This window comes from Otolemur garnettii, unplaced genomic scaffold, assembly GCF_000181295.1.
Source record: "Otolemur garnettii isolate 467f Iridium unplaced genomic scaffold, OtoGar3 scaffold00032, whole genome shotgun sequence".
Lineage (NCBI taxonomy): Eukaryota > Metazoa > Chordata > Mammalia > Primates > Galagidae > Otolemur > Otolemur garnettii.
In genome coordinates this window covers 5,483,065-5,510,780 of record NW_003852427.1, presented here as the reverse complement: position 1 = coordinate 5,510,780, position 27,716 = coordinate 5,483,065, and the positions used below count along the sequence as shown (strand labels likewise).

At 44.9% G+C, this 27,716-nt stretch overlaps 1 protein-coding gene and 1 pseudogene across 1 annotated transcript in view; one reads left to right on the top strand and one right to left on the bottom strand.

Moving 5' to 3' along the window:
* The window catches only part of EPHB1 (EPH receptor B1), a 411,740-nt gene that overhangs the window by 114,628 nt on the left and 269,396 nt on the right, over positions 1 to 27,716 (bottom strand). Inside the window, exon 4 of the mRNA XM_003789410.2 lies at positions 21,053 to 21,208. Within this exon, the coding sequence (XP_003789458.1) occupies positions 21,053 to 21,208 (156 nt within the window). The remainder of the gene's footprint in view (positions 1 to 21,052; positions 21,209 to 27,716) is intronic.
* On the top strand, positions 14,451 to 14,551 carry LOC111725183 (annotated as a pseudogene).

Sequence of the window (27,716 nt, the reverse complement as noted above, 5' to 3'; positions counted from 1 at the left end):
GAGGGTAACATAAATCAAAAGTGGAAAAGTTTCAGTTGCCAGCAACGTAGTAGAGTTGTCAAGTAAACATGAGTTCAGGTTCATGTCTGCCTAAGGTTTCTTCTTGGGGTATTTGAAAACAATGCCAAATCGAAAGAACAGAACCGAACCGTTAGTCTTTCTAGCTGCCATTTGTAGCTATGACACTGTTGAGTCTAAGTTCATCTCTCTCTCCCTCCCTCCCCCTGCGGTAAGTATGACACTGATTCCATTTCCACCATTTCCTCACTTCTTCCTTCCAATGCAGAATTCCTGGAAGAGATCACATAAGAGTGACCAACGTTTAAAGGAAAGGGCTGCGCTGCCCTGTGTTGTGCTTGTTCAGAACCTTGGAGAGTGGCACGGGCATGTGTGTTCCCCACCCCCTCCTCTCACCAAGGCTCCCCCGCTGGCTGGCGGTGCAGAAGTTTCAAAGATTCTGTGTCAGGCACCATAACAACACCACAATAACGGAGACTGAATGCTGGTAGCAGGGGTCGTCAGGTTTTAACACGAGGGAGGAGAGAGAAGCTATGGAGGCTGTATTGGAAAATCAGAGATACGATACCAGGGAATTGTGGAAAGTATTGACAACAAAATGGACAGACTGGCGAGTCATTTGATGAATGCCAAAGACATTCACCTCTCAAGAGCAGAAGTTAGGAGGGGCTTAGGACCTTTAGAAAGAATATAGACAAAGGATAGTTTGCAATCTCTCAGTGACGGGGTACCAGACGTATGGGGCATTTTTGGCTCAATATGTAAGTAGAGTTTGAAATCTGGGGTATCCTTTCCAGAGAGGGAGTTGTGCTGTGGGGGGTGAGGAAACAGAGGCTAGAAGCTGGCTAATGCCTGTCTCAGTGAAAGCTCAGGCACCCTTTGAGGTTCCTCTCCCAAAAGTAAAAAATGTCTACCTGGGGCAAGGAAAAAAAGAGCATTATAACTCAGGGAAATCATGTTGGTATACTTTTCCAAATGGCCATGTGAGCACACCCTTTTAAGGGACAATTTTATGTCACCTTTGGAATCAGTTTAAAATGAACCCCAGTAGCAATTTATTAGGGGCTGGTTGTCACAGATTTTCAGATTCATATGGAATGGATTGTATTTTGGCATAACCTCTCTATGTCTCAGCGTGCTCACTGGTAAAACTGGGATGACCATAATTGCAACCCATAGGAGTTTTGTAAAGGACTACCAATTAAGCAATGTAAGTAAAGCATATTAGAGTAGTACTTGGCACTTAGTACTGCTTCTCAGCTATACATTTCTATTCATGATTATGTGGTAATAATGAATTCAAATACAATGACACAGACACTGCCCTCATGGAGCTTATTTTCTAATGTCGGACAATACTGCAATAAGTAGATAAATATACAATGTCAGCAATGATGAGCCTCTGACAATAAAACAGCAAGAGGGGGACAGTGTGATGAGACGGTGAAGGGAGATGTCTTGGAGGAGAAGCCATCTGGACAGTGACATGACTGTGGTGAGATGGGAACCATGCCAATAGGTAGTATCCCCAGGCCAAAGGGCTAGCCAGTGCCAAGGCCCTGGGGTGGGGATGTGCTTGGTGCATTTGAGGACAGTCAAGGAAGTAGCATGGCTGCCAGGATAATGATCAAGAGGGAGGGTGGTGTGCTAGAGATTAGAAAAGTGGTGGAGCAGGCAGACTACACAGGTGCTGGTTGCAGTCTGCCAGGAATTCTATTTTCAGTGAGATTTTATTCTAACGAGGGCGCTGAGCAGAGGAATGATATGCTCAGACCTTTTAAGTACCACTCCAGCTGCCTTGTAGAAGACAGGCTGGAAAGGGATAAAGGTGTAAGAAAGCTGATCAATTAAAGGGCTACATCAGTTATCTAGGTGAGAGACAGTGGTGGCTTGGGCCAGGGTGGCAGCAGTGGGGGAGATGAGAAGAGGCATATTCTGAATACATTTTAACATCTCAGAATAGAATGAACAGTCTTTTTACAGACATTACGTCACTAGCTTCTCTCCACAACTTTATGAAGCATTATTTTCCCCCATTTTAAAAGTAAGAAAACTGAGGTACAGGGAGACAAAATGGCTTGTCTGTGGTCACACAGTTACTAGCCACAGAGGGTCAGCCACACAGGTGTGCACATCAGGCAACAACACCAGGGGGATTCCCTGTCCCAGCGGCTTCCTGAGGACATGGCTCTGATTTGCTAGAACTTGCTTATGCCACTGCTCAAAAGAACCAACACTGGGTCCTTCCTCTGGAGCAGGTCCCTGCAGGCAGCATCAGAAGGAGCAGAGAGGTGAATTGCTTTCCATTTCAGTGGAGGTCAGTATGGAATTCTGAATTTCCTTTTACTAATAAACCCTATATTGCAAAGTACTGTCTTGTGCATTCCTTAAAGAATTCCTGTTTTCCCAACAAGCTATCAGGTAGGAACTGCTATCCTCAGTTTACATACGAGGAAACTATAGCTTAGAGAGATGAAGTTACTGGCCTAACACATGTGGCTGGCAAGTGTGGTCCTGAGACTGGAGTGCAGCCCTGGTGGGTTCCAAGGCTCAGCCTGAACACTCTTTCACCAAGGCAGAGGAACATAAGGAAGCACATACAGAGATGGCTGCAAATACATTCGATGGGGGTGGGGGGAAACCCTCATAGGGGCAGGGAGCTCCTGTTCCTGCTCTGTCTCAGCAGCCTCCCAGAAGAGATCAAACCACCGTGGTTCCAGGACTGTGCTGGGCAAGTCTGCACGTGCTGCTCATTAGGGTGTGGGACATGCTGGGCCCATACTCAGGCAATTCTTCTAATCATAACAGTTAGTAACAAGAAGAAATGATTAGTCACAACACGGAGGGACCCTGCTGAGAGGGATTTCGGGAGCATCAAAAAGCCTTGTGTTCACATTTCACCCAACACCAGTGTCTGTAGAAAATACTTCTTGTTTCTCCTGCTTCAGTGGAACTAATCGTCTAAGAGAAAGCAGGTGGATTCTACTTTCTGAGAAAAGAGACAGCCCCTCCCCCTGGCCTGAGCGGAAGTCTGAGAGTCTAGGTTGCCCTGGGACTAGAGAAGCTCCTAGAAAACAGTGGCGGCCTCCGTAGACTGGAAAGGTGGCGTATCTCAGCGGCATGTGCTTACGGGACTCAAGTCATTGTCCACGTGGGGGCGGGACAGAAAGCTGAATCTTCCACCTGTGGCCCAAAGTGAGGCCAAAGAGAGCGGTGCTTTGATATGCTCCCATCCTACGGAATGCCTAGGGACACTGCAAGTCAAGAAGAATTATAGGCCACGTCCTCTTACAAACAGAGCTTTCAAGATCTCCTTCCAAACCCCTGGAATGAGGTCTCAAAAGGCTTCTGGAATGATGAAAGATGTACTTGACTCACAAAGAGAAAACTGGGGCTAAGGCCCAGCTTTGCCACAGCGTGACCGTAAGTAGTCACTGATCATTCAGTAATTCTTGACATTTCCATCCATCCACATTTACTGAGACCCTCCTGTGTGCTGTGCTGGGTGAGAGGTTATGAAAAGTTCACTGATGACTACCCTGGGGAGACAACAGCCTGCAAGGGAGGTGTGCACCTGTACAACAGGCACACAGAGTGCTGACTGACAAGGCAGGAGGATGCCCGAGCATTGAGGTGACCAGTTGTCGCGCTGTGGGGACTTGGCGGAGGCACCACCCTCTTCACACTCATGAGGGAATCAAATGACAGAACATACATCGGAGAGTCCAGGGTACCTCAGGGGGCTCTACATGCACAGGGACTGCCTGGTATAGTCACCCAGGAATCCCTGTCCCTCTCCTCACCTTCTGAAGGGAAACAGAGCCAAGGGAACACCTGTGCAATGAACAGAGACGTTATATTGAACACTTGACCTGAAGGGCCTCTGATGCAGGAAATACATCCTCCTGCCTGGGGTTCCTGAGGCCCCAAGCAGAGCTCCTCTACAGGAGCTCCCAGGCCACTAGTGGGGTCCCCTGGCCTAGGCCCTGCTCATGGCACCTGTGACCCAGAGCATCTCAGGGGAAGGACTCCTATGGGTCTTACTGCTGACTGATCAGTACACTAGGCCATACCCTGCCAGGGTATGTTCCAGGGGACCTCCCGAGGCAACAGCCTAAGCCAGTTACAGTCCTCTTGAAGTTCAAGGTCTTTGAGACACTTTAGTCACCAAAAGCATAGATCTTACTGGGCAGGGCCATGTGTTCTAGATGCCATTTCTAAAACTGATGCACTCAGGCTCTGAACCATCCCAAATCACGTGTTTGATTGAGTATATCCTGACACAGCCCAGAACTCAGAAATTCTCTCCAACTAGATGTAAGTGTGGAGACTGAGCTCCAAATAGAAATTTGCTATATGGCTTAAGATCTATAGTTATACAACCACTGAGCCAAGGTCCAATAGGTGAGAGCCACATGTGATCCAAGCCTTACAGATTAAGCATCTCAGCCAGTCCCAGGAGTGCAGAAGCTGCTGGTCCCACACAGCGCACAGCCTACTGTGAACTCTCAGATGCTAAGCACTGCCACAGGAAGTGTATGGGCCTTCTAAGGTATCTTTTAAAAGAAAATAACCATCTGGACCAGATTGGATGAGTCCCTGCCGAATGAAGAGAGCAGGGATTAGTGGAAGGTGAGATGAGGCCCCTAGGCTACTAAATGATCAGGATTCATCCCCTAAGGGAAGCTGGTACCCTTGGAGGAGTCCTGCACCTCCATAGTTCATCAGAAAGGACCAAGAAAAGAACCTCCTCCCTGGATGACAGAATTTTTTTAGTTGCCATAATTCTCCATCTTTTTTTAAGAGACGAGATCAGAATGGCATCAAAATAACAGCAGGGAAGGGACTATGGGTTAAGTATTCATGGATTATTCATTTCATTGTCCTTGGGAATACAAAAAAGAATCTTCTAGGTACTGTCTCATGCAGTGCTAAAAGAGACGTATGCTTCCTTTCCCCAGGTACACAGAAGAGGCCTTGTTTCCATGGACAATAATTCAAAGTAAAGGGAACAAAGAGAGAAATTGAAAAAGGTAGTTCTACTTCCTAGGGCATTCTAGGTCACCCAAAAATCAAGTCCTGATGGTGGCACTTCATAGACACACTAATTCTTAGAATGCAAAGAAACTCTGAGGTCAGTGTGTCCCTGGTGGGAATTCCCTCTCCAGTCCCTACCTGCTGGCCAGCCTCTGGGAGAGTCCTCCAGTGGGGATTACTCCCCCTTCAGAGAGTCATCTATTAGTAATTATAACCTATTTGAAAATATGATGAAAAAACACCTCTATTCACAATAGATAGCCACAAAACCCATAAAATACCTAGGATTAAACCTCGCAAGGCCTGTGTGATACCTGTATGAAGACCACTATAAAACTTGACTGAAAGGCATAAAAGGAGACTTGAATACCATGAGCCTGGGTGGAATAAAGAAGATCAAACAGAAGAACCATCCCCAAAGTAATCCAAGGATTCAAGGCAATCCCAATTACATAGGATTGTTTAACGAAATACGTCAGACTGGCTCTAAGGTTCATCTTGAAGAAAAAAAAAATGGTAAAGAATGGGCTAAACCCACATAACAAAATCCCCAAACTATAGATGTTGGCATGAATGTGGAGAAAAGGGAACACTTCTGCACTGCTGGTGGGAATGCAACCTAATATGTTCCTTTTGGAAAGAAGTTTGGAGAACATTCAGGGATCTAAAAACCGACCTGCTGTTAGATCCTGCAATTCCTCTACTAGAAGTATATCCAAAAGACCAAAAATCACTTTGCAAAAAAGATATTTACAGCAGATTATTCATTGCAGCTCAATTCATAATAGCTAAGTCATGGAAGAAGCCCAAATGCCTATCAACCCATGAATGGATTAATAAATTATGGTACATGTATACCATGGAATATTATGCAGCATTAAAAAGGATGAAGCCTTTACCTCTTTTATGTTTTCATGGAGGGATCTGGAACATATTCTCCTAAGTAAAATGTCTCAAGAATGGAGGAAAAAGTATCCAAGGTACTCAGTACTTCTATGAAACCTACTTATATTTACTCACACTTTCTTATGAAAGGTAGAACACAACTATAGCCCAGGATGAAGGAGAGAAATGGAGTGGGAAGGGAGGGGAGGGGGGAGGTTTGACAGAGGGAGGGTGAAAGGCAGGATCACACCTATGGAGCATATGACAAGGGTACAAGTCAAATCTGTCAAGTGTAGAGCATAGATGTTTTGCCACAATAATTAAGTAAATGAGGTGAAAGCTATGGTGATTGGTTTGATGTAACTATGTCAGATTGTATAAAAAAAATCAGCACGTTGTACCCCACATATGTATGAATGTATTCATGATCTATGTGTATTTGACTTAATAAAAAAGAAAAGACAAAAAAAAAAAAAGAATGGGCTAAACATCTTGAGAATAAATAATATGCAGACACGGGATTCACCATTCACTGAGAGATAACAGAAAGCCATCAGATAACCATCTCCAGAACAGTTTAGAATTGGTGCTGGGACAGACAAAACAATCAATGGGAATGATTAAAGACAGGTATGTATACGCATTTAGTATGTGATAAAAGAAGCATCTCACTAAAAGGTGGACAATTCAGGGGGAGTTGATGGGATGTTATTTTTAATAAGATAAATAAGAATGCTGATGTCATGTCTTATATAAAATAAATTCCAGATGGAGGAAAGAATTAAACATAAACAGTATACAGAGAATTAAAAGAAAAGATAAGAAAGTGTTTTCATACCTTAAATTAAACCCAGGAAAAAAGTCAAGACAAAAATTTCCAAAACCAGAAAGAAAAAGATGGGCAGATTTGAGTTCTAAAATGAAAAACCTCAATATGACAAAAATAATGTACCCATAAGTAGAGTTAATAAGAGGAGGACTGAAGGGCAGGATGTCACATTTAACTAATGGGCATCCAGAAATCATGTTTTAAAAATAGAAAAAGAGCAAGGGCTATAAACAGACAATTCCCAGAAGACAAAATAAATTGGTCAATAAACATATGAAAAATACACTCACTTAGAATCGGGGGAACAGTCATTCAAACGACTAGGTGGTCAGTCAGATTGGCACAAATTACAAGTGTTGCCAGCATCCATTTGGGCCAATATATGGAGCAGCAAGACACACACTGCTGCAGAGCAGGGGCGGGGCCAGGCCTTGGGGACAGCACTGCGGTGGCATCAGCCAGTTCTCAGTGTGCACACCCAGCACTCCACACACTTCTAGGGAAAATCCTCCACAAATATAGGGAAGTGCTTTTTCCTGGCAGTATTACTGTTTCTATTAACAAAATCCTGGATGGGCCTGAGTACCACCCACAGGGGACCGCATGACTCAGAAGGGACAGCTGGGGCCTCTCCTGTCCATCCAATTCTCCTTTCTTTCTCCATCTCACAGAAGATTCCTTTCCCAGCAACCTTGTATAGAAAGCACATGGCAAGTTCTAACCAATGAAACGTGATCTCTCCCCATCTTACCTGAGCTGCCACCATTTGTTTGGTGCCAGACAGTCTGCGGGAAGTAGACTGGCACTGAGGGTAAAGAGCAGGAGCCCTGAATGTGGTTGGACCTCGGGAGAAACACGGGCTTTGCGACGCACAAAGGTGTGAACTTGGGCGGGTCACTCAGCATCCTCACCTGCACATTGGGGATAATGGTAGCGCCTATCTTATGTCCCAGGAGGGTAAGTGGGAAAAGCTTAGCGCAGAGCCTAAACTGCGGCAACACCTTAGTAAATGCTAGTTGTGTTGGGGAGGTGTGCACATGTTCCCCATCAATCAGCTGTGGCCACAGAGTGGAGCGCCATCGCATGCAGCACAGTGATGGTGTACATACAGCCCCGGGGGCCTTGGTGCTTCACAGCCTGTCCTGTGCAGAGGGGGGTAGGCATGCCAAGGCTAATATCACAGAGCCGCATGCATGCTTTGTCCCTGGACATGGGCATTAGTCTGCCCTTCACTCATAAGGAAAGCCCATTCTCATCTGGTATGAAATTTTCCTTTATAGGCTGCAGGCAACAATTGCTTTGTGAGAAGTGGTCCTCCATCACCACTCTCTGTGTACCAGCAGGGCTTGGTGGTGACCATGGCTTCCCACTGACCTCCCAAGAATCCCCACTTACCACCTCCCTTCTGTGCACATATTGCCCAGTAGAGCCAACGTCATGCTTCATCTTACTACCTAGCTCCCTGCAACATCAGTCCAGACTACATAGTTAAGCATCCTTTATTGCTATTTCCAAAATGACCCTGAGGTGCTGCTCAAAAGGTTACCTGAAGCATCTCCTGCAAGTCTAAGCCCATAAGTATAGAGAGGGCAGCAAGGCATTACTACCATGGCCCCAACCCTCTACTCTCCAGAATGGGAAGGCAGGATAAAGTGACCTTTGTGTACAATCAGCCTCTGGTCCTCTACCCTTTAGCCTCTGTGAGACAAGCCACTCTTCCCCATGTGGCTCTAGTGCTAAAACACTCTTTCTTGAGTGGGCTCGAGGTGGTCTCTGGCACAGGCTGGAAGGAATCCTGGGCCTTTTGCAGATTGCCTCCAGACTTCAGCCTGATCTTTATTTTTAGTCATCAATGATTATTTACATGTTGGAAAGTCCAGCCTTTAAGCTGATAAATCTCATGTGACAATCTCATGTCACAACAGTTCTCAGGTGTCTGGCCCAGCTCTGGCACTTTCCATTGTGTAGAAAGCCTCTCAAAAGACCAGACACACAGTTTCTAAATAAATCGTATAAAGTGCTAGGTTCCAAGTCCTACAGCTCACATAATCCAGAAAGCCCTACCTGACTGTGAGACCCATTCAGTCCACTTTGCCCAACTTTCCACATAATGCAACTCTCTTAGCAGACAACACCAGCACCTCTCTGTACACTTCCAGGATGGAGTGATCAGTCATCATTCAGGCAGCTCAGCTCTTTTTGGACATCATTCAGAATCTACCTTTTCACTAAGTTGAAAGTGGCTTCCTTCTAAATCTATGATGAAAGTCAAAGACTGGGGTCCCTGGTCTTTGTCACACACAGTGGAGCCCTCAGTGACATCTGTGGGTCTCTGGCTCTAGCTTGCAGGCAGCACCACATATAGCACCACACCGGGGAATCTGGAAGTCTCAGCCCTATTGGAGAAAGGCTGGCTGGTATCAGGTTTCCAACAGGGCAGCTGAAGTGTTAGGAACTAAAAGAGGGTGTGGGACCATCTCAGGAACAGCAGGGACCATATTGGTCTAGGACAGTGGTTCTCAAGGTTCTCAGTGGTTCTCTAGGTCAGTGGTCATGACCCACAGGAACTGTATTAAAGGGCCACAGCATTAGGAAGATTGAGAATCACTGGTCTAAGAGATGGTAGAGGCTGCCAGCTCAGATGTGGAGACAGACTTTGAGAAGACTACTGATGAAAGGCGGGCATGGAGCCAGAGGCCCCACCCATGTTCAGGGTAGATTCTGAAGTTGGATTCTGGACAGGGTCAATGGTCATCAAGGGGGGACAGTGGTCAATGCAGGTCCCAGATCTGACTGGCAGTGGTGACCTTGAAAAGCGATCACCAAGAGGACACTGGTAAGAGGCTAGGAGTGAGCTACATCCCAAACCCCACTATGAAGCCCGGGCTTTCTCTCTCCTGAATTGGATAAGTATCTGGTGCTGAGTTATCACTGATGGGAGAGGGTGACTAGGGGCACAAAATGCCCACCTGGGGACCTCCTGTGAGGATCTGGGGATCCATATAGTACACATGTGTTGCACACAGATTTGTAATCACTGTGATTGGAAGAGAGAATGAGGCTCTCCAGGAGGACTTGATCTAAGATGCATTTTTCCTACATTTTCATTGTTTTCTTGTTTTAGATGGCATAATTTAGAGATCAAAGATGCCCCCCTTAGATGTTATATAAAGTCATAATGACCAAAACAATGGTGATTTATTAAGAATTCAGCATATGTCTAACGTTGAGCTAGGTATTTTACCAACATTTCACAGTGGACACAATAATAACATTCTCACCTCTGGGAAAAGAAACAGAGGTTTAGGGACATTACGTAACCTGTCCAATGCAGGTTAGAGATAGAGGCACGAGTCTACCTTGGTCTTCTACTTGATTCTAACACAGAAGTTTCACCTTTTGGCTGGGTTGGGCACCTACTGTGTAAGAGTAGGTGCCCAACACCCTTTTTATCCACAGAGCCGGTAAAAAAAAATTAGTCCAGTGTCAAAGAGCTTCTGGTCCAGTGAGTAGGTGGGCCCCAGGACCTGACTAGCTCTGACCAGCCCAGAATGTTCAGAGAATGCAGAGCAGCTCTCCCCCTTTATAGGGAAGACATGAGAGGCTGGCAGAGGTCAGAGGCCACAGAGCCACATGCTCCTGACTCTCTTTACCTTTGAAGCTCATGGAGGATTTAAGAACCAGAGCTGTGGCTCCCATTAAGTTCTAGCGTCCATCCCAGACCACTTCTGCCTGGGACCAGAGACTGTAAATCTGACATCAGCATCACTGCCTGAGACCACAGGGTACCTTCACGGCAAGAGAGGATCCTGCATTCATGGGGTGGACAGTTTTGTTCTGATTTTTAAAATAGAAAAGAGAGTAGATTAAACGGAGACATTTTCCTCAATCCCCTCCTACTTCTGGAATTTGTTTTATGAGCCTCAGGGAGAGTGAAGAGTCCAGCTTGGGTTCTCTAAGGGTAAGTCAGGCCAGCAGATATTGTTTCTTTTTCTAAAAGAGCATTGGCCTGCAGAGAAAAAGAGTATAGAGGGTACACCCAGATTTCCACAAGAGAAACTTTTAAAAGTACATAAATTCTTGTGTACTGAAGGAAGAAATGTTAACTAAATGGTAACGCCAGTGCTTAGATCTTAGCTGCTTTGAAAATAACATCAAAGCAGGGTAGACAACTCTGAAAATAGTAATAAAATAAAATCGCTTACCCGTACTGAATGCTTCCTGCATGCCAAATGTTGTTCTAAATGGTATGCTGCATTCAATTTCCATGACAATGCAGCAAGACAGACCCCAATAGCATCCCCATTTTATGGATGAGAAAACAGAGACACAGAGAAGCCTTGTCTCTTGGCCCACACAGCTGGCACAGCCTCCAGAGCCTGCTTTTATTGTTTCAGGCAAATGGAGGGTACAAAGAATCAGGTTACAATGTTTGCCTTTGGTAGGACAACTTTCTCTTACAATTGTGCCCTGCCCTCAAGAGGTGTGCCATGCACCTTAACATTGTGCCCACTAAGTAAAGGACCCCCATCCCCCCTCTTCTCCCCTCTGCCCACTCCCTTGTTCCCTTGTCCCCTATTTTTTTTTAAGAGATAGAGTATTACTTTGTCACCCTCAGTAGAGTGCTGTGGCATCACAGCTCACAGCTACCTCTAGCTCCTGGGCTTAGGCGATTCTCTTGCCTCAGCCTCCCAAGTAGCTGGGACTGCAGGCACCTGCCATAACCACCTGGCTGTTTTTTGTTGCAGTTTGGCCAGGATCAGGTTCGAACCCACCACCCTCGGTATATGGGACCGGTGCCCTACCCACTGAGCCACAGGCACTGCCCCCTCTGTCCCCCACTTTGAATTGATCTGAGTTTTTCTCTTATGTTGGTGTGTATCTTATTAGTATGGAGTACACTGGATTCTTGCATCTCCATTTTTGTGACACTTCACTAAGAAGAATGCAAAGTCTTTCAACTCCATCCAGGTTAATACCAAAGACCCGAAGAGAACTGCACTCTTGACAACGATGCTAATACTGCTCATGTGAAAGATGATCAAGTCTTCAGAGTAATCTATGCACAAAAGAGCACTGTGCCTAAATCCAGGAGGCAAAATTCCTGAAGTCTCACATGTAAGTGCACAACAGGGGCCTCCCAAATGGGCAGTTGTTTCTAAAAAGACAAACCAAAACACCACACATTCAGTGGCCAAGCCTGGTAGGAGCCCACAGTCAACCAATGTACAAGGTCAGACAATTAAGTTTGCAAACTCAGCCTAGAAAAAGTGCTATATGCCTCACTGCCAAATATCACTACGGTCACCTCCCAAGTCCTCCCCTTGGGAAGCTATGCCCCCTGTCAGCACCTAGTCCAGCCTTCAAAGCAATTTTGAAACTTTTTCTGGAATGGCCATCAGAGTTGTCATTCTATGAGGTCTGACAATTAGGTTCATGAACTCATCCTGGAAAAGTGCTGTCTTCACAAATGCTCAGAAAAATAAAAGTGGAATGACCACCTCCCAGGGTAGTTGGAGAGGGAAGGCCAGTGTTGGGAGGATTTGGGGTGGCAGTGTTCTGAATGTTAACAATCTGTGACTCCAAATGTTCTTAGGATGAAACGCTGGAGCAGGAACATCAGCGTGTGCACCTGCCGATTAGCTTAAAACTCAGAGCTACACAACTCCTCAAAGAGGTTGTATCCACTTGGGTCATACAACTGTGAAAAGAAATTGTAGATTACAGAAGAGTGAAAGTGCATTTACACAGGCAACAGTGACCCTTTCTGAAACAGCAGTGACAGTTATAAATGGCTTTCAGCTTGCAGGCACACTCTCTCCATTCTGCGCCCAGGTGTATGAGCCATCTAACCAGCCAGCAGAGTCTGACCCCAAATCCAGGCTTGCCCTCTGACTCTTATGGATCTGTGGCCCTTGTCTGAATTTCATCTCAAGGAAAACAGACAACCTCCTCCCTCTTAGAAACAGAAATGATGCATTCTGAATATGCAACATGGATCACATACCAGGGTAAAATGAAGCAGCCCCTTTACCTATAGAGTAGGACACATCGTGTACCTTTCACTGGCACCCCGATCAGCCAATGTGAGGAAAGTAGCCTTTCATATGTCACAAGCCCTGGATTAACAGGGGGAAACACTCCTGAAAACATTGACTTTTGAAAAGCATTTAAAAACATCCCCTAATTATAGACACGCAGACAAGCAAGCAGTGCCAATTCACAACCCGGAACCCTGCCCCAGGTGGCCTACTAGTTGCTCTGGGTGGGGTCCTGCCCTACTGGCCACAGGGCCCCTCTCCACGGCAGCAGCTTCAGGTTTCTTTTTGGCCTGTTTTCTGCTGTGGCATTGGAAAATGCTGCGCAGTGAGTCCCATCCCCATTCAGACCACCCGTCCACTAGACCAGCACTCCCAGTTACTTTCCTTTCGCCTCAGTTTCTCCCTCAGCCTTCCCTGAGCCCACTCCAGCCAGGCTGTGCTCCCTGGTTTCCTTTTGCTTCTCTCTCCTGTGACTCTCCAGCCCCAGCCAAGCCTGTAGACTGGTGGTCTCCACACTGCTCTTCCCGCCCGAGAGTGAGAATGAAATGGGAAGATACATGGGCAGGCAGATGGGGGTTATTCTGAGAACTAGTGAGAACCTCCCCGGAACCACTCCAAGACACACAGGAGCACTCATACATTCACACTGCCACGACCACCCTCCTCTTCCTTACATCAAATGCACAGCCCCTCCCCAGCATCCCAGGCTGGCACATAGGAAGTTGATGGGGAGGGTAGCCCTGTGTTTGCAGTCTGTGGCAGTTCATCCAATGTCCTTTGTCCTCAAAACTCATAAAGCTGAGGACAGGGACGCATTCTAAAGCAATAGTTTTAAACTTCAGCAGCCCTCAGAGTCACGTCCAGGGCTTGCTAAAATGGATTGCTGGGCTCCATCCCCAGAGTTTCTCACTCATTAGGTCTAAGGAGGGGCTGAGAATTTGCATTCTAGCAACTTCCCAGGTGACACTGAGAGTGCTTGTCCTAAAGCACCACTCTAAATGAAACCACCAGTGGGATCTTGTTTAGCATAAACCATCATGGCCTGTGCCCATCACCAGTGGGAGAAGGCTTCGGAGCTGACATCCTTATAGACTTCTCACACCCCCAGGTCTGGCTGCAGAGGCTACCCATGGAGGATTCCTTCTGTGCCGGTCATCCCAAGGCCATCTCCACTCTCTAAGCTCTGGTGTCCTCTACTCAATCCACCCAGGTTTCCTGAAAAGATCAGAGTCTGGCTCTGGGAATGTCACATTCCTGGGCAGTCCATTCAAGGGGCACGATCTCTGTGCCATAGGGACACCTGCTGACCTTTGACAGTTGGGGTGAAAGCAGAGAACAACTGCCAGCCACTTAAAAGAGGAAGCATGAACTTAAATAAAGAAGCTTGAGTACGGAGAGCTGGGAGCAGGTTGGTAGCCTTCTCTATAAGAGCCAGTCTCTACCACCCGCATTATTGTAAGAGCTCCCAAATTTTCGTGCTGAGGTCATGGGCAACACTGGAATCAGACAGACTTGGGTCTTCATCCTGGAGCTTCACTTATATCATGTGATTTAATTCTCATAATCACTTAATTTGAGTTCCATTATATCTCCTAATTTGAGTTTCTGATGAGAAAGCTTGTGTTCAAAAAGGCTAAATAGTGCTCACTTCAGCAGCACATGAAGTTGGACAATACAGAGAAAATTAGTGTGGCCCCTGCTCAAGGATGATATGCAAATTTGTGAAGATTTCCATATTTTTTGTGTTTACCTGGATGAAACACATTCTTCTTAGTAAGGTATCTCAACAATGGAAATTAAGTATCCAATGTACTCAATACTAATATGAAACCGATATGTAAACAACCACAGGCCCAAAGGAAAGAAAAAACACAAGCACAGTCTAGTCAGGGGGAGGGGAGAGGCAGTGGGGAAGGAGTAGGAGGGAGGGCAATTGGTGGGATCTCACCTAATGGGCACAGTGTGAGGGTGTTCAGTGCACCCCTGGGTGAAGGGCACAACTACAGTGTGAACTTTACCTTAGAAATGAAAACAATGTAACCTAAACATTTGTACCCTCATATTAATCTGAAACAAAAAAATAAATGCTTAAAAAATAATAATAATTGTAAAAAGGCTAACTAACTCGCCCAGGTCATGCCATCAGGATCCAAGCCCAAAGCCTCTGCTCTGACCACCCAGCTGGCCTGCCTCTCTGTCAGGAAGAAGAAAGGTCAGGGATGTCCTCTAGGGGAACTGCAAAGGGCCAGCTGCCATGGTGCCTCCTCATCTGAGGGCTTGGTGGGTGGGCCCAGGGGACACAGTGACCTCTAGAGCCCCTTCCTCATTCCATTCCTATGATCAAAACTGCAGAGGGAAACTCATTCCATTTCAAGAAGAAATAAAGGGAACAAGACAAGCACTAGCTTGCCTCTGTGATCCGTCAAAATTTTCTCCATGTGGGTGACAGAAAAAGGGGGTTTTGTGGTCAGAAATGTAACAAGGTAATTATTTTCACACCAGTCCTTCTGCATAGTTTTTCACAGATAGCAATTTTATAAGGCATAATTATCTATTTTCACCTGCTTCATAAATTCCTCCTTTCCATTTCGTCCCCCAGTAAACTAGAAATTATTTAAAACAGGAGCCCAACCATGCATCGATTGCTGGGCACTACACTGCACATCCTCATGTGCTCCTGGCTGCCCCCTCTGGCCAGTTGACCCTGGCATGTTCCCCTTGCCATCTGGCCCTCCTGTGGAAGGAAGCATGTCTCACTGTGAGGTGTCACTGAGCTCCTGCTACCTGAGAATGGAAACCAGCCTTGTTGTGGCCATGGCTCCTGCCCAGCGCCTTGGTCCCTCTCATCCAGGAGGAGTGGGTCTGTGGTTCTCCGATGCCTGGTCTGTGCCTGCCTCGCTCCTCTCCAGCATCCTGGCCGCATGGAAGTTCCCTGCTCATTTATTTTCACCAGGATCTTTCTACCAAGGTGACTGTGGGGTTTAGGGACACAACGTGGATTCTGCTGTGATGCTCAGGGCTGGCACCAAGCCTGGGCTCCCCCTGACAACGTCACTTTATTTTCAGATATTCAGCATCCTCTCCTGCTGGAAGCTTCACTATCTGCTGCGATCTTCACACTTTCCAGAGATGGAACCAAAGCGAGTTCTAACATCGATTGAGAATTTACTATGAACCGGGCACTGTGCCAAAGGCTCTATAATACTATTCGGCTTAATCCTCCTAACAGCTCAGAAAGGCATACATTCTTATGAGGCAGTGAGGATAAAATGACAGAATGTGAGGAACTTAAAAAATTAGACTAAAGTCACAGAGAAGGTAAGGGACAGTCAAGATTCAAACGTTTTTTAAAATTTCAGATTAATATAAAGGTATATATGATTAGGTTACATTGTTTGCATTTTTTAGGTGACGTCCAAGCTGTAGTTGAGCCCTTCACCCAGGTAGTAATGGCACAAAAATAGAGATATAGACATAGTGAACAAAATAGAAAACCTTGAGAGGGAACCAGCCTCATATCGCCATCTGATCTTTGATAAACCAAACAGAAACACAGACTGGGGAAAAGAATCCCTATTTAATAAATGGTGCTAGGAGAACTGGTTAGCCACATGGGGGACCTGCATCTCTCACCACTTACAAAAGTCACTCACAATGGATAAAAGATTTCAATCTAAGATACAAAATGATAAAAACTCTAGAAGAAAGTGTGAGGGAAAACTCTTGATGATATTTGCCTGGGGAAAGACTTCATGAAGAAGACCCCATTGGCAACTGCAGCCAACAAAAAAATAAACAAATGGAATCTGATCAAGCAAAAAAGTTTCTGCACAGCTTAACACAAAACAATTAGACACAACCACTAAATGCAATTGGTAATAGGTAAGCATTCCTGGGAGAGTTTAGGGGTGCCATGACTCCCCAGGAAACTGAAGGCCTACGTGCAGTGCTCCAGGGAGGCCACAGGAGCAGGGGACAGTGACTTTTCCTGCTGAACCCAGTGAGCCCAAAGCCTAGAATCAGCTCCTCAGCCCATAACCTTGGCCACCCCTCCCTGCTGGGGGATGCACCTTCCCCTTGTCCCCTCCCTTTGTCTCCTTCCTCGGCTCCCCTCCCCTTTGGCATCTCCTCATGGAACGTGCCCCCACTGCCTAGGTGGTCTGTCTTTATTCAGAGACTTTCATCAGCAGAGAGAGGTGGAAGTCACTTGTTATCAGTTTCTCTAGGTATTCCCCAAGCTCCCAGTTAGGTTGAATGTGGGGGGGAGGGGGGAAGGGCTCCTTGTACTCAGCTATAGCTCCTCATGCTGGCAAATGAGCAAGTATTGGGCCATTGTTGGGAAAGGGAGAAGTCAGACAGGCACTGGAACTGTAGGCCTCAGAGAGGCAGTGGTGGGGTGGGGAGAAGAAGGGAGAAGAAAGCTCAGTGCCTATAGATAGTAGCAGTGATCTGAACTCAGAACACAGGGCTCTCAATGCCACCCTTCTCTGACTCCACCTAGCAGCTAGCCCCTCTAGCACTGCCTTGAGGTACACGCACATCCCTGCCAAGTCCACTGACAAGATTTAAGGACAAAGCTGGAAACATAGGGCTGTCAGGGCCTCTCAGAGTTCAAGGGGGACCCCATTTCTCCCAGTAGATTATAAAGAAAATGAAGAAATGTCTAAACAAGGCTACAAAAGGTGTCAGGCAGCGTAAATGTTTAGATGGAATAAATTAACACTTATAGCACTACAAAAATACAAGAAATATATATGTATCAGCCCCAACAGATTAATGGATTCATTAAAATATTAATTCTTAGTGTGTAGTTTTCACAGACATTTTCAATATTGTCATTGAATGAGGTAGCTGTTGATAACAATCTCATTTAAAGAAAACTACAAGCTTGGCCTGAGGCCCTTCCAGACTTTGAGTCCTCAGCTATTGAATTCTCCTGATGCTGTCTTCCTCTCCCATGACCATAGAACCTGGACTCTGAGATGCCCACTGCCCTGTACATTTTAGGAAGACCAAGCTCTTCGTCTTTACCTGGGTACCCACAGCACCCAGGCAGGATGTGACTGGTTCCATCTGGGATGGCAGAGGACTGTATTTTCAGTGTTCATGAGCATCTATGTCCTCCTCATGCTGACCAACACCTCTCAGGTTGGGCTGGACCTGCAGGGGCCCTCAAGGCCATAGTGCAGGGCTGTGCCCTGCCTCAACAGCTCCAGATATGTTCTTTATATCTGGAAAATTATTTACTGTGGTGATGTGCAATGCCTTTTTAAGAGAACAGATGGCACCTCCAATTAGAATGCCTTAAAAGGAAACCCTAATGAGATTATAAAAGCCAACAAATTGACTTTTTTCATACAGTACTTTCCTGGCACACAATAAATCAAATATATAATGAGGTTCAATAAAATAATAGGTTTATTTACATTTGTGTTGTACCCTAGCCCTGTCCCCTGGGGCCCCCTCACCGAACACCTGCCCCTGCAGGCCAAGGCAGGGAGTTGGACGATGCATTTGTGAGCTGCTCTTGGCTCTGGCCACCATAGCCACGTGTGACTTTGCTTTAGCTATTTCTGGTCTGACCCTTGCACTCTGTGTCTGTGGGTATAAGAGCACAGGGAAGGGGGATGGCTGTGGTGACACACAAAGGCAAATCTAGCAATCACTCCCACTCTGGGTAAGATGGGGAGACTGTAGGTAAGGAATGTGCTCCTAACCCTAGAACTAGCTAGTCAGGATGGAAAAGCCTATGAGGTCTGATTTTAATGAAAGTAGGATATGGGTAGTACAGCAGAGAGAGGCGTTAGGAGACTGGAGGCTTTAGGATGTTGCAACTTTTTCCAGGAATTGGCCCTTATTGGTTCAAGTGCATTACATCAGGTGGCTGGAAGATAAGCCTTGAGAGATAGATAGGAGAGGTGCCATAGCCAGGAGGACAGCTCCAAACCAGCATTCTGAGCATTTGGTCATTGGTGACCTTTTCCAGAGATCAGACAAACTTACAAGGTGTGACTGCTGAGGTGGGAAGCTAGGGGTGCCAGGCTCTTATTTTCATGAATTCATCTGTAGAGGGCTTCATGAGCAGAACCAGAAGGCCATGTCTTCAGGAGGGAAGCAGTGATACACTAGGCATGTGCTATGGCAACCATGTGGACTGGTCTTTGGTCTGGACATCCAGGCAGCAGTGATTCAGCATCCTTAAGTGACTTATTAAGAAGTACATTAAACAATGTTTTTTAGGTTTATGGAAGGTCCCCCAGGGAGCCTCAGAAATCAGTGGAGGAGACACCACAGCAGAAAGATTGCAAACCAATATACTTCTATGAAAAGAAGTATGGAGCATTCTCAAAGAGCTAAAAGTAGACCTTCCATTTGATCCCACAATCCCATTACTAGGTATCTACCCAGAAGTAAAAAAATCATTTTACCATAAGAAGATTTGCACTAGAATGTTCATCACAGCTTACTTCACAATTGCCAAGATGTGGAATCAACTCAAGTGCCCATCAACCCATGAATGAAATAATAAACTGTGGTATATGTAGGCCATGGAATACTATTCAGCCATAAAAAGCATGGAGACTTTGCTTTTTTTGTATTAACCTGGATGGAGTTGAAGAACATTCTTCTTAGTAAAGTACTGCAGGTATCCAAGGTACTCAACATTAATACGAAACTAGTAGATCAACAATGACATGCCCTTGTGAGGGAAAAACACAATTAAATTCAAGGGGTGGGAAGAGGTAGAAGGGAGGGAGGAAGGAGAGGGGGAGAGAGATTGGTAAATTCTCACCTAGCATGTACAAGGTAGGGTATATAGTACACCTTCTGGGTGAAGGACTTAACTACAATTTGGACTTTGCCTAACAAACGCAAAAAATGTAACCTGATTATTTGTACCCTCCCATAAATCTAAAATAAAAAAGAAAGATTTTTGAACTCCAGTCAGCAGAAATGAAATCATTTCTGTTAGTATTAACCCACCAGAAAGGGAGATCTAGGGAAAATCAGTTTACAAAAGGATGAGCTTTTCCTCAGTTCTAATCTATAAGCATTGATCGAGCTCAGGACCTTGATCTGGAAAACACTTTCATTCTTCTTCTTTATCTAGTAAAGGTTATATACACTAGAAGCCTAGAATTAAGAAATTCTTCCACTCAGAGTCCAGTCATCTTTTCCTGTTCGTCAAACTGCAAGTATTCCTTTGGCTTTCTGTGCTGGGAGGGAATTGACACAAAGAAATGTAAGGGAAGGTCTCTGCTCACAGGAATCCAGGCAGCAGCATTCGATGCAGAAGAAAGTTCTAGCATAATTAGAGGCTAATGTGAAGCACTGACCTCTGAACACAATGGGAATACTGAAAAAAGAGATCATCCCTATTTCAGAGCTGCAATGCTTAGGGGAGTCAGAACAAGTTCTGTAAAGTGCTCTGCAGGGACAGTGCTGATTCTTTCTTCCCATTATTAAGGAATTAAGGGATAAATATAGGGAGAAAATTATCCCTTCCTCCATCCATACCCAGAGGGTGGAGTTGTCTCTCCCATTTTCAGCAGGATGACTGTCCTTCCCTCTGCAGCAGATAATGGGACAGTGGACGTAGCTGATGCATTAGTCCTAGTCTCTAGAACTTCTCCCTTGGAAACTCACCCTGTGATCAGGCCTCTGAGGGTCTTGTGCAACACCATGCTGGACACTGGAAGGGACCCAGGGAGATGAGTATAAGGCACACAAGGACCTTCATTTGACAACTGAGATGAGAAAAGAACAGAAAAACTGGATAGCTAACAAAATGATGAAAGTTCTAAGAGGGACACAGAGATATAGGATATTTGGTGAACAGAGAAGAGATTCTTAGTGGCAGGGACCAAGAGTAGCTTCTTGGAGAAGGTGAATAAAAGTGTTACTGGGAATTGTTGTAGTATCCTAGTGGATCTTAATTTCATACCCCCAAACTCCCCAGGCTAGCACCTGATGGGCGTAAATTTCACTTCCCTGGCAAGGGGAAGGTATTCACATATAGGAGGAGGGGAGATGAAAGAATATAATCTGTACTCTGTGCTACTGAGCAGAGAGAAGGGCCCTGCACCCCTAGCACAGGAGCTATGCGTTTCAGCACCATGGCCAGCGTTTCTACTTTGAATTGCAAAGGAGGAATGATTATCTTCTCTTCCTGGCACACACCCACTACTTTCACTGTTAGGGAACCAAACTTCCCAGCCCAAAGCCCTTAATAGATACTTACTAGTGCAGGCCACTTCTGGGGGGTCAAAATCCGCACGGTAATAGCCAGTCCGGCAGGTACAAATAGGAGATGCCTCTGAAGGGGAGCGGCTGTTGGAGGGGCAGTGGGAGCAGCCTTCAGCTTCCTGGCTGGCCTTGAACATCCCTGCAGGACAGGCTGGAACACAAAGAGACCATAAGAGAATTGAAGACTGGCATCTAAAATCCCTTCTCTAAAACTGGAAAACAAAAGATACTTCCCTTCTAAAGAGGATGTAGAGATGCCCCCTTGCACCAAGTGAGCATCTCTGATTAAGGAAACCCCTTGTAACACTTCCAATTCTTCTAAAATTCTTGGTGAAATATACCTTTCTGATCTAATGGCCTCTCTCACTTGAACAATGTGAATAAGAATTCTTTCCCTTTAGGTGTGTCAAGAGGTTTGATTGAGAAAATGAATCTAATGTGTAGCTCAGTTCCTGGGACATAAGTGTTCCATAAACAGCTACTTCCTTCCCTTCTATCTAGTTAACAGCCAAGGCTTTCCCCTGAGCTGCTCACTGGAGGAAACTTGTCCAATGGGTTCAGATGGAAAGGGGTCCTGGCTGACAAGAGACTGGCTTCATTGTTCTTAAATGCCATGTTGAAACACACATGAGGACCACAATGAGGTGAGTTAACATTCTCTTGTTATGAATGATGGAAAGCAGCTGAAATTCATGAGTGATTCTTTAAAAATACATTAAGTGGTTTCAAGGTTATTATATCATTCTCTCTTAATTGCATTTCGATACTTTGGGGGCAGGGCAAGAAAAGGATGTCTTTGCCGCCACTGCACCAGGGGACATGTCGTGTACATGGCAGTGTGGAAGCTTAGGAACACCTGGTACAGACTGATGCCCACTGACACTACCCTTGTATGTCAGGTACATTCTCCTACTTCCCTGTGGGATCAGCCTATGTAGAGTCATGCCCTGAAGTCATGCTCCAGGCTGTCCCTTAGGCTTTGATCCAGTCTTATCAACAGACTGTTGAGTCCACACATCTGGTCTCCTCTTTGCTGATCCCTCAAAAGATTGATCCCATTTGCCCTACTTTCCTGAGTCCCTTCTTTACTGTGTCAACCGCTGCATCTTCCTATTCCCAAGACACTTGCTCTGACTTATTCTCCTCTGAGCCCCTGTTGCCTGGTCAATTTACTTAGCTTTCTTATATCTCACCAATTTATTCAACAAGCATTTACTGTACACCTCCTGAGAACCTAACTCAGGTAATCAGAGGACAGAGCTTGCCTTCAAGGAGCTCTTGATCCAGCACAGTCCTACAATTATAATACAATGTGATTGCTGCATTAATGGAAGTACCATTCTAATGGCTTCTACTTATACAAAGCTCATCTTCTCAAATATATTGTTCCCTCTTGGAAAGTGCAGAGTATTCTTTAATAATAGCAGTAGCCACCATCTGTTAACTTGTCTTGTTAAACGCTTTACGTGCATTCCTCTATGGGGTAGCTATTATTATCTCCATTTTGCTAATGAAGAAATTGGGACATGGAGAGGTTAAAAAAGTTACCCACGGCCACACAGTGGGAGAAATGATAGTGATGACATATATATAAGCTATTTGAAAAATATACACTGATTTTCTGCCAAGGCAAGAAGGAAGAACTATTTCCTATGCTGTGAAGGTTTTCTCGCTCCATTGCTCACTTAAAGTGGAAAGGGTTTCAGTTACTCTGTATGTGTTGAGGTGGGAGCCGAACTTGGATCAGAGGCAATCTCTGAAACGCAGTGTTCTGGAATGGTACAGTCCAAGTGTGTTCCACAGAATTCAAGTTCTCTGGGTTGTTAGCACCTATTACAAAAATTCAGATATGTTGAAAGTGTGAATTAGAAAAGTTGATCTCATTCTTTAGTGTAGAATTCTCAGAAATTCCAAAATTGGGATATAGAATGCCATGCTTTTTCACTAAGAAGCCCAAATTGGCAGGGAATTTCCTGGGACCATGGAACACACTGGGTAAATGCAGCTTCCCAATTTAGGGGAAGCAACAATTTCTGTCATGATCTACGTAGAAACAGGCTACTTAGCAACCCATGTCAGCATATTCAAAAGAAACTTCTCTGTAGAAAGAAAAGAAGAACTCATGTGAATCTTTACCAAAGACCCAACAAACAAAACATCAAAGGGGAAAACACTGAATGGCACGCCCAAAGTGCCCTAGAATTTGGCTTACTAATTTATCTTTCCAAGCCCACTCAATTCAGTCTCTTCTATTTTCTCCCGCTTTTCCGTTTTTTCTTTTCATATCTCCTATGAGAAGCATGTGGCCCCTTCCATGGTAAACTCCTAGCATTCCTGGCCCTGCCTCGTTCTGGAGGTGCGGAACACAGAGCACCGGCTCCCTGCAGGTCCCTGCTGTCCAGACCACTGGAGCTCTGTTCCTGGGAAGGGGGAGGGAATGTGGTGAGGATCCAAGCATTCATATTTGGTCCCTGCTATACTGCAATTCTCTTAATGTATCAATCTGAGGAGAACAAAGTGTTTTCCCTTTCTTTTCAGCACTTAAAAGCCTTCTCCTTTTACATTTAATGAGTTAACAGCATAAACAATTATCCTGAAATCCACAAGTGGCAGAGAGATTTAGAAAAGTGCCTTCCTCTGAGGTTTCTGATGGAGGAAAGCAGCTCTGGGGGACTAAGTCCCTAAATTCCAAGGGGAGGGATGGACTGGAGGAGTTCTAAACTGGAGTCTAGGAGAAAGGCTCAGAGAAGGATTGGAGGAGGCCCTAGGAGGTGGTGTGACTTCATCCTCCCCAGAGACATGAGCAATTGGCAGTGGTCAGCTAGTCTGGGGTCTGCTGGTTCCTAGTTGGGTGACCACTGACAAGTTCTGTGACCCCTCATAGCCTCAGTTTGCTCATCTGTATAAAGGATCTATATAAAAGAATCAGATGCTTTTCATAATAAACTCCCACAGGTCATTAAAATTTAGTAATCTCAAATATGAAATGCAGCTATCATTAACATGTGCTAATAATGCTAATTCCTCTCCTCCCCAATTTACCCATTTCTTTTTAAAATTCAAATTGTCTTTGCAGAGACTTTAGAATTCAGAGTTTGAGTATAAATCTGAAGTTCCAAAGTGGGTAAATAAATCCTGGCACCAAATGAAAGAATGTGTTTCTGCATAGATTATTTCTTTTTTTTAAATATAATGAGTAATGAGTTAATCATTATTGCATAACATATATTTTATATATAATTACAAAATAGGTGCATATCTTCATATCTTAATAAGACCTGTGTCTAGGCATTCCCTAATTTATAAAAGAAACAGGATTTCTAAGTTTGTCTATTAAACTTTCAGATTGTAACTTGTAACCACATTCATGCTACATTTTCTCAGAGAACGAATGTTTCAAATAATAAAGTGCTAACCCACAAAGCCGTTTGAACTTGTCTTGTTTCAGACACCACTGATAAAAAATGAAGTTGACAATATTATTATTTTAATAGACATTTAATATAGAAAACTAAATAAGAAAACTATGCTTCCCCTTGAGAAAAAGCAGGTTTAATTAGAAATGATAAAGGAGCTTCTGGGTAGATTTTGACAAAAAAAAAATTATATATATATATATAGACCCAGAGGAGCAAATGCAAATGGCCTTTGGGGTCAGGTCAGTCACTTGAGTACATAAAGCAGCTGGGAGAAACAGTACAGAGTGTGGCAGAACTCTAGCAGCCTGGAGACTATAGGCCTGCTTAAAATCCTTTATGTTTCAAAAAAAGTAGTAATTCAACCTAATCCAGCACATCTTGCACTTCCAAGCAATTTTGAGGTGGATAACACAATTCTTTGCTTTAATATCATTTCAAAACTCAGAAGTTCCCTGTCTCAATATAGAATTACAGTCAGCATTATCACAGCAGTTATGAGTCACTCATTCAACAAATGTTGATTAAAGGTTACCCCTAGCCAGCCACCATGTTAGAAGAATGCAGCGGGGCACAGATGGGGCTGGCTACAAACTTCAGGAAGTCCCCTTCCTGGTGGAGGAGGCAGATGAGAGAACACAGCTTCTTATACAGCTATGCTTGTGTGTGCACAGGGGCCAGTACTCCAGGATGTGCATCTTTTAGGGATTCGTCTTTACAAGGTGAGGGTCATAGGAAACATTTTCTTGTGAGGGCGAGGAGGTAAGATTCCAAAGAGAAAAAGACAAAGCAAAAAGAGAAAGATGGAAGAACAGGAGAGGTAGGAAGGGGAATTAGATCAGAAGTAATGAAACTTACTATAATGAAACTTACAGTAATGAAACTCCCCTGCCTGGGACATCAGCAGGGGAGTTTCCTTACTATTCTAGGAGGTGGGTGGAAAGAGAACAGTGGTCTGCACCTGGCTGTGTACGCATGTAAGACCTTGGTCTTTGACACAGGTGCATCTACATCATTTTTCTTCCTTAAGAGAAGAGCGTTTTCTTCCCTCCATTCAAGTGATCACCATTCAGACAGAAGACCTAGAAGCTTGCAGAGCTGAGGCATTTTGGATGGCACGCACACATGCGCATTCACACACACTCACACACATACACGAAAGCAAACCTCTTCTCCCACCCCTGACTTCAGCAAAGGGGAAGAGACAACCCTGAGTCTCTCCCATCCATAAACGTGTGTGTTTTCCATTAAACAGGCAAAACACACATTTCCCTCCCTCTTCTCGTGCCAAAGGACTGGTACACATCACCTCTAGCTGCTATCCAGAAGGTCACCTTGAAACACCCACCCAACTTCTCAGAGCCTCAACAACAATGTAACAAATTACCTGCTGCTTACAATACTCTTGAGAACGCCTCTCCCCTCCCATGCCTGCACGCAGACTTGCAATGACATTGAATCCATCACCTACAGTACTATTACTTTATAAAGAAACAGATTAAGTGTCTCATAAACAGTGCAGTGATTGAGATAATGGAAAGCGCTTCTCATCCCCATCTGCAGCATCGGGTTATGAAGCATTTCCAAGCAGCCAGGAAGAGGAAATTAATAGAAGCAAGAGGGAATAACCACTTTTATGCAATTTCCTCAGGAGATAGTGGACCATCTAATCTTTATTGGAGCCCTTTAACCTGTCACTCAGCACTCACCAGAGCCTCTTTAGCTCTCACGGTCTTTCTTGATAGCAAAGGAAGATAAAATGAAAACCTCAAAACATTATTTTAGAATTTTCAAATCTGGAGGGCACATATTGTCTCTGTTCCGCCTCCCTCAAATGAGGCCTCAGAAAACAACATTTTTATGCAGCAGAAATGTGGGAGAGCTTAACGATTCCCAGTACATGGTCCAGGGGGTCAGAGCATCGCCGCGGGAAGGAAATCTCTCCCTGCATTTTAAATGTGATTCTTCCCTCCACCGCCACCTTCTGTCCTTGCTCTTTCTTTTTAATAATCTGATTACTTCTTCTGATCTAATTTTTCTCCCCCAAATGAGTTTGCAAAGGTTCATGCCAATGAATATTCATCCCCTGCTTAAGAACCTGGTGCCTTTTTCTCAAGGCAGGTGCAGCTCAGCAGCTGGCTCAGGGAAGTGTGCCTACCTCCTGGGCATGGTGAGAGGGGCGAGAGGGGCAAGAAGGGCTTCCGGCCTGGAAGGAGAAGGTTCACAGCCCAGACCACATTGCTCCTTAAGCCTCCCTTTTGTCTCCATGCCCTGCTCCCATTCTGTAGGAGAGGCAGAAGAGCCTGTCAAGGGAGCTGCTAAGGATTTCGGGATAGGTGTGGTGGTGCTGAGCGAGAAATTCCTGTGGGCTGTGCACAGAGCTCTGTATAGCTCTTCCCATAGGTCTCATGGCCCCGCATTAGGCCTGATATTTAGAATCACTCCTGTGGCTAAACATCTTCATTACCTTCACATTACTGGTGGCTGACACCACGGGCTGCTGATTCTAAAAGTCTAGGCATGAGGCTCCCTGGAAGGGACCAAGGCCACTGTGCTGGGAGTGCCCTGTCTACTCTTAAAAGTGGTGTTTACTTTTCCAAATCTTCCTGGAAACCCCCATTATCTCACTGGGATCCAGGGTCTTATGGGAGCCCCTACTTTTTCTTATAGTCATGATAATGCATTGGGAAAACTGATAGCAAAGTAGCTCCTAGGCATCCATCTATCCATCTACCCATCCACTAGGCTTCCATATTAGTTTGAAAGCTTTCTGACAAAGCTTTTTGACAAGCTACTTCGTGTCATCTTGTCTTTCCCTTTCCCCCAATGCTTTGCACAAGGCTTGCACAGAGGCATATGTGTAAGGCATATACATTTGATACATTCTCTGGCTAGTTGGACTGAATGTTCACGGAAAGCCTGCTGTGATAAGACCCCAAAGGTAAAAATTGTGGTAATAACAATAACCACAGAAAATTTAATCTTAATATTAATATGAAAGGCTGTGAGGTGAAGGGATGCTCCCACACAAAGTATGCATTCTTTTATTTTTCTCAGAATGTTATTTGATGATGTATATTATGAGCTTCAAAATGGTCCAAGATTTGATTCAAGATTCTACTTCTAAGAACTTATTCTAAAGGAAAAAAAAAAAAACCAAGCAGGTGTGGAAAAAGACTTACATTCTTGAATATCAATCATAGTGTTATTTATAATAAGGGAGAAAGAAAGAAAAAGAAAGAC